General features: G+C 34.4%; 1 protein-coding gene across 5 annotated transcripts in view; it reads left to right on the top strand.

Moving 5' to 3' along the window:
* LOC120352536 (gastrula zinc finger protein XlCGF17.1-like) overlaps positions 1–7,711 on the top strand; it is a 42,990-nt gene extending 35,279 nt beyond the window's left edge. For 2 of the 5 annotated variants that reach the window (XM_039433553.1, XM_039433555.1), the window contains 3 exons: positions 150–245; positions 894–1,038; positions 3,219–4,835. In XM_039433553.1, coding sequence (XP_039289487.1) covers positions 150–245; positions 894–1,038; positions 3,219–4,390 — 1,413 coding nt within the window. In that variant the 3' untranslated portion in view covers positions 4,391–4,835. Of the gene's footprint in view, positions 1–149; positions 246–893; positions 1,039–3,218; positions 4,836–5,907 lie in introns of those variants that run through there. The other 3 variants (XM_039433558.1, XM_039433554.1, XM_039433557.1) reach the window with 3 other exon arrangements.
* Positions 7,712–13,011: the final 5,300 nt, after the last annotated feature.

Genomic DNA, 13,011 nt, shown 5'->3' with positions numbered 1-13,011 from the left:
AAGAATGTTATCAGTAGGACTATCACTCTGGCAAGCATAAATAAACAAACATCACCTATTAACGAAATTCTAATACCATTAAACACTATTACTTGCTGAGTTTAATATTGATCTCGTTTTCAAGTAAGAAAAACCTTTTCTTTTGTTAGCAGATCAAAATTGAGAAGGAAGAAGATGCAACTAGAGTGTGTGTAATTGCGTCTTATAATGTCAAAGATGAGTCATCGGATTCAACATCCAATCAGGCATGTATTTCAAAAATGTAAACGGATTTTACAAGTAACCTACATCAAATATAAAGTGTTAAAACCTTGAATTAGGCATGTATTTTGATTTTTTTTTTTTTTTTGTAATGAAAATATCAATAGGTCCAAGAGACATGGTGATACAGTTCTTACCAAAAATCAGTCATTGAGCAATTTCTATTTTCCAGTAACTTCAATGTGTAGTAAGATGAAAATATGGCTCCTCAACTTCTTGATAGAAACAAATGTAATAGCTTGGAAGTGTTGTAATCAATTTAATGATCATATTCTATGAGAATCATTAGAGGTTCAGAGTTGAAAAGAGTGTTTTGTTCCATGCAAAGAACCAAAGATAACAAATGTGGAATCGAAACCATAATAAGTCTATCTGACATTTGGTGTAGAAGTTTAATATTCATATTGATGTTTTCAAATTTCGATTAGTGCTTTGGAAGATTACTTTTGAATTCTTTGAATAAAATGTGCTTGACTTTCGTATTTTACTAACATTGACTACATCTGATTCAGTATCTGCTTCTTAAAACAACTCTCATTATTGCCCAAAGTGTCACGGTTTGTGATTGATAGGCTATGTTAAGTGTGGAATGAATTTATTATCTTCTCATTGATTGTGATGCCAAATTGCAGATGGCGGCAGTTAAGCAGGAGAATGTTAGCAGCCAAGAACCAGCGCCAGGGTGCAGCACTGCAGGCTCTCCAACCGATGATGGTTCCAGCCAACAATATTTGATCCCTGGCTACAATCTAATATTCATCAAAGAGGATGCATGTGGTGAGATTCATTCTATCACTATCCAATTCTTGATTGATTAGGTCTGCCTAGGTGATTAGATTGTGGCAAATTCCTTACATGAAGCTTTTTTATATTCAGGACTGGAAAATCCTGTAAGAGAAAATGTGTAACTATGATATTTCCCAGTAGAATTGCATTTAATACTCTCTGTAAAGCTACAAACTTGAAACTACGCCATGAAAACTCATAATTATTAGTTGAGTGAACGTTACTTTCCAATCTTTTCCACATCACCAAATGAAAAAGTACTGTAATTCTATTCTATTTTCAAAAGATGTACATCTTATTATGTAATTCACAATGAGAATAAAACTGAATGATTATTATTATCTTATTATGAACTCAGTGATTAAAATGATAATGACTGAGTTTTATTATTATTTTTAATTTTCATCACATCACTATGTGAGTTTTTCATCAAAATCTGTCTATGACAAGACTGATGAATTATTCTGCTGCTAGGTTTAAGAATGCCCTAACCATTGATACTGTGTTGAGCATCACTGCCTTCTGCATCAAGTAGATCTTGTTTCTTGAGGCACCCAGATGACTTAGGTTTGCAGTCACTTTTCCCCCCATCAATCCAACTGCAGATATTATGACTGGAACGATTTCCACTTTCTCTTGATGCCAGATATCCTTTATCTCAGCTGCCAGGGGGATATACTTGGAAATCTTTTCACTATAGTAGTGTTCAATGTTATGGCAGCATGGAATGCCTACATCTACTAGTAGTTCTGTGTACAGTAGACCTCGAGCAGTTATAAACCGCAGCCAATTATTCTTATACTGTCCATCAGAGAAAATCCTGTCTGTATATCGTGTCGGCGAGATATCGGTGTGAAAACGGCTAATGGCTGTTCGGGTTGGTGTATCAAAAATTCTAATATCAGAATCTAATCTCCTTTCAAGACATACTGGCAACAGGACAGCCCGAGTTCAATGCAGAGAAAGTTCGAGAGACAATACTATGTTACTTTAGTTATTAATTGCATGCACTATTGCACGTAATCAATAATTCATTTAATAGTGCATAAAAATTGCATTCAATGAGGCATGCAATTAATATTCTACACTGCTTTTTTACCAAGTTACATTGAGATATTGAATTGCATGCGTCATGTCATGCAATTTATAATCTTTCGACAGTTGATTTATGAATAATTTTATAGTCTGATTTTTACTGTAATATTTTACTGCGTATGAAGGAAACTCCTTTTTCCCTTTATATTATCCTTGAAATGCAAAATTTCCAAAAACCTTGTATATTCGTCGACGCGCAATTTAAAAAGGAACGTACCTGTCAAATTTCATCAAAATCTATTGCCGCTTTTCGCCGTAAATGCGCAACATATAAACATTTAAACATTAAGAGAAATGCCAAACCGTCGACTTGAATCTTAGACCTCACTTTGCTCGGTCAATGAAGACTGTTTCCCTGGTCAGCTTATTCATCAGGATTAAATCTGGCCTGTTATGTGGAATCGTTCTGTAAGTCAGCACAGATCTGTCCCAATACAGCTTGTGGGTATTGTTCTCTAGGATTGAAGTTGGAGCATATTGATAGTAAGGGACTTTCTCAACAATCAACTTATGCCTTAATGCCAGGTCCTGGTGCAGTATGCCAGCAACATCATTATTATTATTATTATTATTAGTATTATTGTATTATTAATGTATCAATAAATTATTATCTACTTAAGATTTACAACTATTTTTCTTTTTATATGATTTGAATTGAAAATAATTATTTTGAGATCACTGTTTGATTATATCAATTTATTATTTCTATGTTTTGTTTTGGTTTTGGAGTATCTATATTTCGTCTGGTGTAAAATTTTTGAAATTTTCCACTGAAAAGAATTTTCTCATCATTTATCATTCTTGTTTATTATTCTTCATTTTTTGTTTCTAAGATTTATTTTTATAAGTGTATTTTTTATTTTTGTTTGTTATATTTCCTGTAATAAACTCCCTTCTTCTGGGGGTACCGTACCAGGACAAAGGAAAAGGGAAGGAAAGAATTATAACTCATTCATTATTATTAGTCATAATGTCATTATTTAAATTTACCTCTGATATATTTTTTCCATTATCACTCAGTTTCAATGTTTTTACTAGTTTTTTTTCTAGTTCATTTAAATGATCAATGTTTGCAGTTGAGCAAGAGGCAGATGGAAGTTCAGTGAAGAGTGAAACGGAGATGTGGCCTCCAAACTGCATCACATCAGGAACTGCCAATGCAACAGAAGTGGGTGGACTGAAGGCACATTCAATCTCTCCAGTGGAAAAGTGTACTGAGCCATCTATGGCTGGCAAAAAGACCAAGCTCTACAGTTGTGCTGACTGCAGCTATGAAACACACCGTTCCTATGATTTGAATAGACACATGAGAAAACACTCTAAGGGAAAGCCTTTCAGTTGTGAGATTTGTGACTATAAAAGTGCTTATTCAAGTCATTTAAAACAACATCTCACAACACATACAGGAGAAACACCTTTCAGCTGTAACTTTTGTGTCTATAAATGTGCTCATTCAAGTTCCTTAAAAAGACATCTCAGAACACATACAGGGGAAACACCTTTCAGCTGCAACTTTTGTGACTATAAATGTGCTCTTTCAAGTAGTTTGAAACTACATCTCAGAACACATACAGGAGAAACACCTTTCAGCTGCAACTTTTGTGACTATAAATGTGCTCAATCAAGTACTTTAAAACAACATCTCAGAACACATACAGGAGAAACACCTTTCAGCTGCACTTTTTGTGACTATAAATGTGCTCGTTCAAGTAGTTTGAAAATACATCTCATGACACATACAGGAGAAACACCTTTCATTTGCGAATTTTGTGACTATAAATGTACTAAATCAAGTAATTTGAAAAGCCATCTCAGAACACATACAGGAGAAACACCTTTCAGCTGCAACTTTTGTGACTATAAATGTGCTCGTTCAAGTTCCTTAAAAAGACATCTCAGAACACATACAGGAGAAACACTTCTCAGTTGCGACTTTTGTGACTATAGATGTGGTGACTCAAGTTCCTTAAAAAGACATCTCAGAACACATACAGGAGAAGCACCTATCAGCTGCAACTTTTGTGACTATAAATGTACTCAATCAAGTAATTTGAAAAGACATCTCAGAACACATACAGGAGAAACACCTTTCATTTGCGAATTTTGTGACTATAAATGTGCTCGTTCAAGTAGTTTAAAAATACATCTCAGAACACATACAGGAGAAACACCTTTCCGCTGCAACTTTTGTGACTATAAATGTACTCATTCCAGTAATTTGAAAAGACATCTCAAAAAACATACATGAGAAACAATTTTCAGCTGAGAATTTTGTAAGCCACATTTACTCATTCAAATTCATTTAATTTTTTAGTAGTTCAAGTCTTTAGTGGATTATATTCACTAAACACTTATTAGCAATTCATATTTGTTAAATAGTTTCAAGTTGATATTTTGCTCCGCCATCAACTCATCGCCATGTAGCTTGCTTGATCCTCTGCTTCTCCTTGAGTAGCTCTCCAAGTCAGCCTTAACCTGATTCCTCCATCGTAGCCTACGTTTAGAAACACTGTCTTATGGTGTTCACATTTTTAGTTGATATCTGTCAGCATGATGAAACCCTAGGTCACAGAATACATACAGAATGGAAAGTCGGCTATAGTGAGGTCCACCTTAAAAGTATGGCAGTGTTTGATTAGCAATGGTATTGCTATCTTTGTCTATCATTCAATAAAGTGGATGGTGTTATATCTTTCTCGCTTTGCTCTGTTGCCAGATTGTCTTTGTAGAATTGATAATTAATTAACATAATATTTCATCTTAATTATGAAAATTCATTATGAAATTATTGAAAATATAATTTCTTGCTTGATAAAATATAATTGATTATTTCAAACGAGAATGAAAAGTTAATATGTTACATCGATAAACCTGTATCAGCTACCGTCTACAACATTTTAGCCGCCATCTTGAATTGTATTTGATCGAAATTGTTCATGTCGGATCCTTATAGTGTAAGGACCTTAGGTTCCAAATTTCAAGTCATTCCGTTGATTGGGAGATGAGATATCGTGTACACAGACGCACATACACACACATACAGACCAATACCCAAAAACCACTTTTTTGGACTCAGGGGACCTTGAAACGTACAGAAATTTAGAAATTGGGGTACCTTAATTTTTTCGGAAAGCAATACTTTCCTTACCTATGGTAATAGGGCAAGGAAAGTAAAAAATTATGAACATCTGAAAACAAATCACCTACTGTATTTCCTTCTTTGAATTTTTATATTATTATTGCATATAATTTTTGTTTTGTCGTTTCTATTATATAACTCTTCCTACCTGTTTCTTACAAACTTTGATAATGATTGTAATTTATGCCTTGGTATTGGAATATTCCAATGCTCAAGAGATATATACAGCATCTATCTGATTGTTTTTCATACCACATTTTGACTTATTTTTGTATCATTTGGGTTTAACATTATTTATTAATACAATTTCAGGAGAAAAAAAAATGAATATTTTTATTCTGATTCTGATTAAATATAATTGACTAATTCCTGAAAATAAAATAAACATTTATTATGCTGGATTAATATTTTCTAGCTCATGATCTTGGTACCCGATCTGATTTCCCAATAGTAAACCGTTCCTAAACCCGTTATGTCCAAATTACTGTTCCAAAATCCATCAAGTTCAAACTATTTTTCTTTGTTTTCAAAAAACTGTTGTCACTTGATTTTCTATAAAAGTATGGAAATTTATTTCATAAATAAACTCCAATGGATGTGTTGTCCAACATTCAGAGAAATTACACATTCAATCTCTCCAGTGGAAAAGTGTACTGAGCCATCTGTGGCTGGCAAAAAGACCAAGCTCTACAGTTGTGCTGACTGCAGCTATGAAACACACCGTTCCCATGATTTGAATAGACACATGAGAAAACACACTGGGGGAAAGCCTTTCAGTTGTGAGATTTGTGACTATAAATGTGCTTATTCAAGTCATTTAAAACAACATCTCACAACACATACAGGAGAAACACCTTTCAGCTGTAACTTTTGTGTCTATAAATGTGCTCATTCAAGTTCCTTAAAAAGACATCTCAGAACACATACAGGGGAAACACCTTTCATTTGCGAATTTTGTGACTATAAATGTGCTCTTTCAAGTAGTTTAAAAATACATCTCAGAACACATACAGGAGAAACACCTTTCAGCTGCAACTTTTGTGACTATAAATGTGCTCAATCAAGTACTTTAAAACAACATCTCAGAACACATACAGGAGAAACACCTTTCAGCTGCACTTTTTGTGACTATAAATGTGCTCGTTCAAGTAGTTTGAAACTACATCTCAGAACACATACAGGAGAAACACCTTTCAGCTGCAACTTTTGTGACTATAAATGAACTCATTCCAGTAATTTGAAAAGACATCTCAAAAAACTTACATGAGAAACAATTTTTAGCTGAGAATTTTGTAAGCCACATTTACTCATTCAAATTCATTTAATTTTTTGGTCGGTCCCAAATTTTTTAGGTCAAGTCTTTAGTGGATTATATTCACTAAACACTAATTAGCAATTCATATTTGATTAATGTAGGTTGTAAGATTTTTAACGCCTTGCAACCTGACTTACAAGAGTGTCAATATAGCCGAGCGGTTAAGGCCAGATTGAAAAAAATCATTGCTGAAATTGATGATATTCAATTATTTCTATAAGAGTATTCCATAATCTAAGGTCGATATTTACATGTTTGTATCAATTGTTATCATATGCTTGAAATGTGAATTCCATATGTAATTTTGTGTAATTATTGTGTCATAGCACCTTTAATTTACATGGCTTTTTCTGTTAACTGAATAATACTAATGATCACTAAGAATGTGCTGCCCGCACAAAATCCTGTTTAATTGCTTTATGATTTTATATTTTTTATGTTCAATACTTTTTCTCTAGTAATTTTTTTTTCAAAATTTTAGTTTTTAAATTTATGTGTAATATCCAAGTATGACTATATTTTTTCATTTGATTTTTTACTTATTTTATTTCATTTTTTTTTCTATTGTGAATAAAAGTATGAAGAAGGGCCCCACACAGGATTACCTTGGGGGTTTCATTAAGACTTTGATATACAATGTATATTGTGCATGCAACGGTGTTTGCTACACCAGTTAAGAGTGTTTTTTTCTGAAATATTTTGTACAATGTATGTTGATTGGTCGAATAAATATTATATTAAATATTATATTATATTGAATATTATATTATATTAAATATTATATTATATTAATAGTTTCAAGTTGATATTTTGCTCCGCCATCAACTCATCGCCATGTAGCTTGCTTGATCCTCTGCTTCTCCTTGAGTAGCTCTCCAAGTCAGCCTTAATCTGATTCCTCCATCGTAGCCTACGTCTAGAAACACTGTCTTATGGTGTTCACACTAATCTTTTAGTTGATATCATTCTGTCAGCATGATGAAACCCTAGGTCACAGAATACATACAGAATGGAAAGTCGGCTATAGTGAGGTCCACCTTAAAAGTATGGCAGTGTTTGATTAGCAATGGTATTGCTATCATTGTCTATCATTCAATAAAGTGGATGGTGTTATATCTTTCTCGCTTTGCTCTGTTGCCAGATCGTCTTTGTAGAATTGATAATTAATTAACATAATATTTCATCTTAATTATGAAAATTCATTATGAAATTATTGAAAAATATAATCTCTTGCTTGATAAAATATAATTGATTATTTTAAACGAGAATGAAAAGTTAATATGTTACATCGATAAAACTGTATCAGCTACCGTCTATAGAAGGCATCGACAAGACAGAGGATCGGCAACGTTCTTCTCCACTGCCATTATAACGGGGACCCCATTACAGTATCTTGACGCCAAAATCCCCCATCTTGAAAGAAAGTCTAGCATTGTAATAGTAGCGGTAATTTTAATTTCTAACAAGATGGCGCAGTCACGTGACGTGGTCTTGTATATTATATTGTTTGTACTTTTCAAGAAGAAGAATAAAGATAATTTCAATTCCACTGGGGCACAATTATTATACAGAAAGACCTTTTATAAATAAGTTTACAATTATTCATAATAGATATAGAGCTGTATTTGGTTTTGTAGCAAAAGCAAAAAAACTCAAGATATTCAAAATCCCGTCATAACAGACGGTAGCTGTAGTTACGTTGAAAATGGATGCCTCCACTGGACCCAAAATTGCTAAAACAGTCATCATTATCCAAGATAAATTAAAGGGATAATTTATTTGGATATGTAACAACAGTTTTTGGTAAAAATATCTATAGTGGCCTACAACAAATGTTTACTCATTGCAAGATGTTTCACTACTGAATTATCTAACTGATTTCTATGCACACTTGGGTTCAGAAGAGGAATACATTTTCATCTTGACACTTAATTACTATGACTGGTTAGACAGACTGCAAGGGAATGTCTTCCCCTTGTTCTATATCACCGGTCAACCTGCACAGTAGCTCCTACATTTTTACAATCTAGTAGTTCTGTGAACAGTAGACCTCGCGCTCAGTAAGATACATTATTTTTATCTGTCGCACAGGTGGCACATTTGTTATTAGAAACAAAGAGAAGCTACGTTAATATTACTAGTTTGTCGAGTAATAATTTATTTTATTCTTTATATACAGTGGGAACCCGATTTAACGTATTTGAAGGGACCAAGAAATTTGTACGTTATGTAGGGGTTTACTTAAAAACGAGATTCGTTAAATCGAGGTTGAAGGGTTGAGGGGTTAGTTATAACCTCCATATAAAGTATATTGAACACGTTCAACCTCTATTTGAAGTAGATTTTTAGATATACAGTTTACAGTACTGTATGTTTCATATTACAGTACAGAACTGTACTGCTACAGAAGGTGGAAGAAAATAGGATATTGAAATTATTCAATTGCTATTATATAATAGAAATACTGTATTGAAAATAGCAATTAAATAAATGCTATTATTTAATAGCAGTTTAATAATTGTAATACAGTACCCATTTTCCTTCCACCTTTGTAACTAGCCAACTTGGCTTCTTAAAAATGAATGCATATTTGTTAACTACTCTATAAAGGTGGAAGGAAATAGGATATTGCAATTATTCAATTGCTATTAAATAATAGAAATACCGTATTAAAAATAGCAATTGAGTAAAAAATGTTATAATTCAATAGTAGTTGAATAATAGCAATACTGTACTGTATCCTATTTCTTTTCACCTATACTGTATAGCTCAATTAGGAAATTTGTTCAGTAAATTAAAAAAAACTTCCTACTGTTCACGTATATATTTTCAGAATAAAATATGCATACAGTATTATTTTCAATAGTTTTTAATTAGCAAGTTCAATCAATCAAATTAGCAAGCAAACAAAAACTCACGTACGGCTGCTGCCTGACCCAAAGTAATCAATAATTTTTGATTGTGTATTCGCTGTATAGAGTTTCACTTGGTCCAATGCACAGTCTAGCTTGGTGATGGATTCCATAGTATTTTCGGATACAGCACTCTTCTTTAAAAAGAAACACTTGAACACGTTGAGAGCTTGACGAGCATCTTGTGAAGTCGGGTCCGGTCGATCGGCAACAGATGCATCAGCTTGGACGTCTTCTTCTTCCTCGCCTTCACCGTCATCATCTGCCTCCGGATCTGCGGTTACTTTGGAGATGATTTCATAATCAGTAAGCTCCCCACATACTGCAACATCTTCATCAAAATTTGCAAATTCCTCAAACTCGATGTTGATATCCAATGCTTCTTGAATTCTTGGCCAGGAGGCTTCGACATTCAAACCAGGCTGTGCGGGTAACGGGTTATCCAACTCCTCTACATCCGTGGCTTCCTCTTGCTCACTGAGTTTGAAACCACTTCTTTTGAAACAATTTGCAATTGTTTGTTGAGAAACATTATTCCATGCTTTCATCACCATCCACATGGCGTCGAGAAGGTTGATGTTAGTTGAAGTTTGGTGATCCATGTCGTTCAGGTATTGTCCAACCACTTCCCGTCTGTAGAGTGTTTTGAAATTCTGTATTATCCCTTGATCCATAGGCTGAAGTTTTTATGTTGTATTACATGGCAAGAAACACATTTCAACATATTGGTCTTACATCTGGGTACTCCAGTTCTCATTCGATTTGGAGGACTCTCAATAGAATGAGAACTGGAGTACCCAGATGTAAGACCAATATGTTCAAATGGGGAATACTTCCTGGCGGGAACGCTCTATGTGAGTGTGGAGTGAGACAGGATCCGGAGCATTAAATGGTCTGCGGGATACTTCAAGTGACATGCACTCCTGATGATTTGATAACAGCCAATGACAAAGCCGTAAAGGTGGCTACACACTGGAAATCCAGTATATAGACTGGTTTATAAATTTTTCTACTCACTTTATTGATATTGTTAATGCTTTGTTAAATTTATGTTATGGTTTAAATAATAAGTGGTCTGACCTGGACACGGAAACGAACGAACGGCAAGAACTGGAGATTAATATGGGTCAACTTCGGGATGTCTTTGTGGGCCGAACAGTTGTCTATAAATAACAAGATTTTCTTCTTTCTCAGTTTCATTTGCATGTTTGTCTCTTTTAGCCAGTTGCTGAAAATTTCTCCTGTCATCCAAGCTTTTTTATTAGCAACGTACTTTGTTGGCAGAGACGTAACGTGTTTAAAGCAGCATGGCTTTTTTTGATTTTCCGATTATTAAGGGCTTCAGCTTATGTGTACCTGATGCATTAGCTCCAAGCATCACCGTAAGCCGTTCCTTGCTGTTTTTCCCTCCACTGCAGGGATCACCCTTGAAAGTCAAAGTTTTGTCTGGTAGGCATTTGAAGAATAAGCCTGTTTCGTCTACATTGTAATAATATCATCTTCATTGAATCCTTGTGTCAAGTCTATCAGTTTTTTCTTCCATTCCGCGCACACTGCATCATCAACACTACCGCTTTCACCACACAATTTTTTAAAAGTTACTTCATTCCTCTTCTTGAAGCGGTCCAACCAGCCATTGCTTGCTCGAAAAGAATTATGGCCCAACTGCTCGGCAAATTGTTGAGCTTTTTCCTGAAGTATAGGTCCCGAAATGGATACGTTTTTATCACGACACTGTTTAAGCCATAAACATGACAGCAGTTTCAACGTCCTGTAATTCGGCTGGTTTAGCCCTTTTACACTGACCAGAAAGTCCACCTTCGTCTTCATATCTGTTTTTATTTGTAGGAATTGTTGAAAGAGTTGTTGGTGTAATGTTGAATTCCTTTGCAATGTCCACTTTCTTCTTATGAGGGTTTTCTTCTATGAATTTTAAAACTTTACGTTTGAAGTCAACACTCAAATACTTTCTTTTCTCGGCCATGACGCACTCAAAAACAAATTTGCAAAAAAAAACACAAAAACACACTTTCAGTCACACAAAAACGTTTCATTCAAAATCTGCAACCGTACACTTCACTGTCTGAGAATACACAAGAATACATAGAACATTACAGACAGTACTGTACTCTATTATGGGCGGCGAGCGGAAGGGGGGGTAAATGAAAACTTTCATGTTCAAACATGCTCAAGTGATGGCCGCCTAGATAAGAATAAAATACTTTATACAGGGATCTAAACCGTGGGAATACGTTATATAGAGGTTATCTACGTTATGTAGGGATTTCTTAATTTTATATACGTTATACAGGGGTCAAAATATTACTAAACACACCAAAAATTATATCGTTATATAGATGTTCTAATATGTATTTTGTACGCTACATAGGGGTTAATTTTCTATTAAGGTTTATGGGGGTTTCAAGGGACCGGAAAAATACGTTATACCGGGGTTGCACTGTATTGAGTTAATCTACATTTTTCGCTCCTCTATTGGTGCTTTGCGTTTGGGTGATAATGCTCTTGCCCTTTTCGCAGTCTTTGGTTCTTGTATTGAATGGTGATGAATGATACGGTTTCTGTTAGCAGCTATTCAATTTCACAGATTGATTGAAGTGCGGAGTAGTGTGTAATCTTTTTGAGGCATAGCATAAAGTTATTAAAAATTTGTATTAGGTTTTTACTTTTTTTTCAACTTCAAATTTCTATTCTCTTTTTCTTGTTTAAGCTTTATATTTATTCTCATTATTTTTTATTATTGTATCTTATGTCATTAAATTCTAATTTATCCATTTATTATCAAATGTTAGAGGACTTCGTACTAAAACTTCAAGTCTGTACGCATCGTTATTGGGCAGCAACTATGATCTGATAATTTTGACTGAAACATGGTTACATGATGGCATAAAAAGTTCTGAAATATTTGATGAACGATATGCTGTTTATCGAAGTGATAGGGGTAGTGGTGATGGTCTTCGGAGGGGAGGAGGAGTACTTGTCGCCGTTCAGAGATCGTTGCAGTCTGAGCTCTGTGAGGAGCTCACAATAAGCGACATTAATAATAATTATGATTCCGTCAGAATAAAAATAAGATCTAATTCCACTCACTTCTTCATTAATGCTGTTTATTTATCGCCGACAATTTCAACAAATGTCTTTCTCAATTATTGTGACCACCTTGAATCACTCAATGGCCTTATCAACGGTAATTTCTTGGTTATCGGAGACTTTAATCTGCCTGAAATCTGCTCAAATGATTATGATCTTTTTATGGGGACAATTAAGGCAAGAATACTTCACAATTTTATGTCTATCTATGATCTTATTTCTCTAAATCCGGTAAGAAACGAACTGGGTAGGACTTTGGACCTGGTCCTTTGTAACTTTACTACCAAAGTCTTCCAAAGCGATGATCCCTTGCTTCCTGAAGACGGCCATCACCCGGCATTGTGTGTTGATGCTTCGTATTCTGTTCCGGAGGCAAATGAATCTCCGGGTGATCC

This window comes from Nilaparvata lugens, chromosome 7, assembly GCF_014356525.2.
Source record: "Nilaparvata lugens isolate BPH chromosome 7, ASM1435652v1, whole genome shotgun sequence".
NCBI lineage: Eukaryota > Metazoa > Arthropoda > Insecta > Hemiptera > Delphacidae > Nilaparvata > Nilaparvata lugens.
Note: the sequence above shows the minus strand (reverse complement) of the source record. Positions and strands in the feature narration are given on the sequence as shown.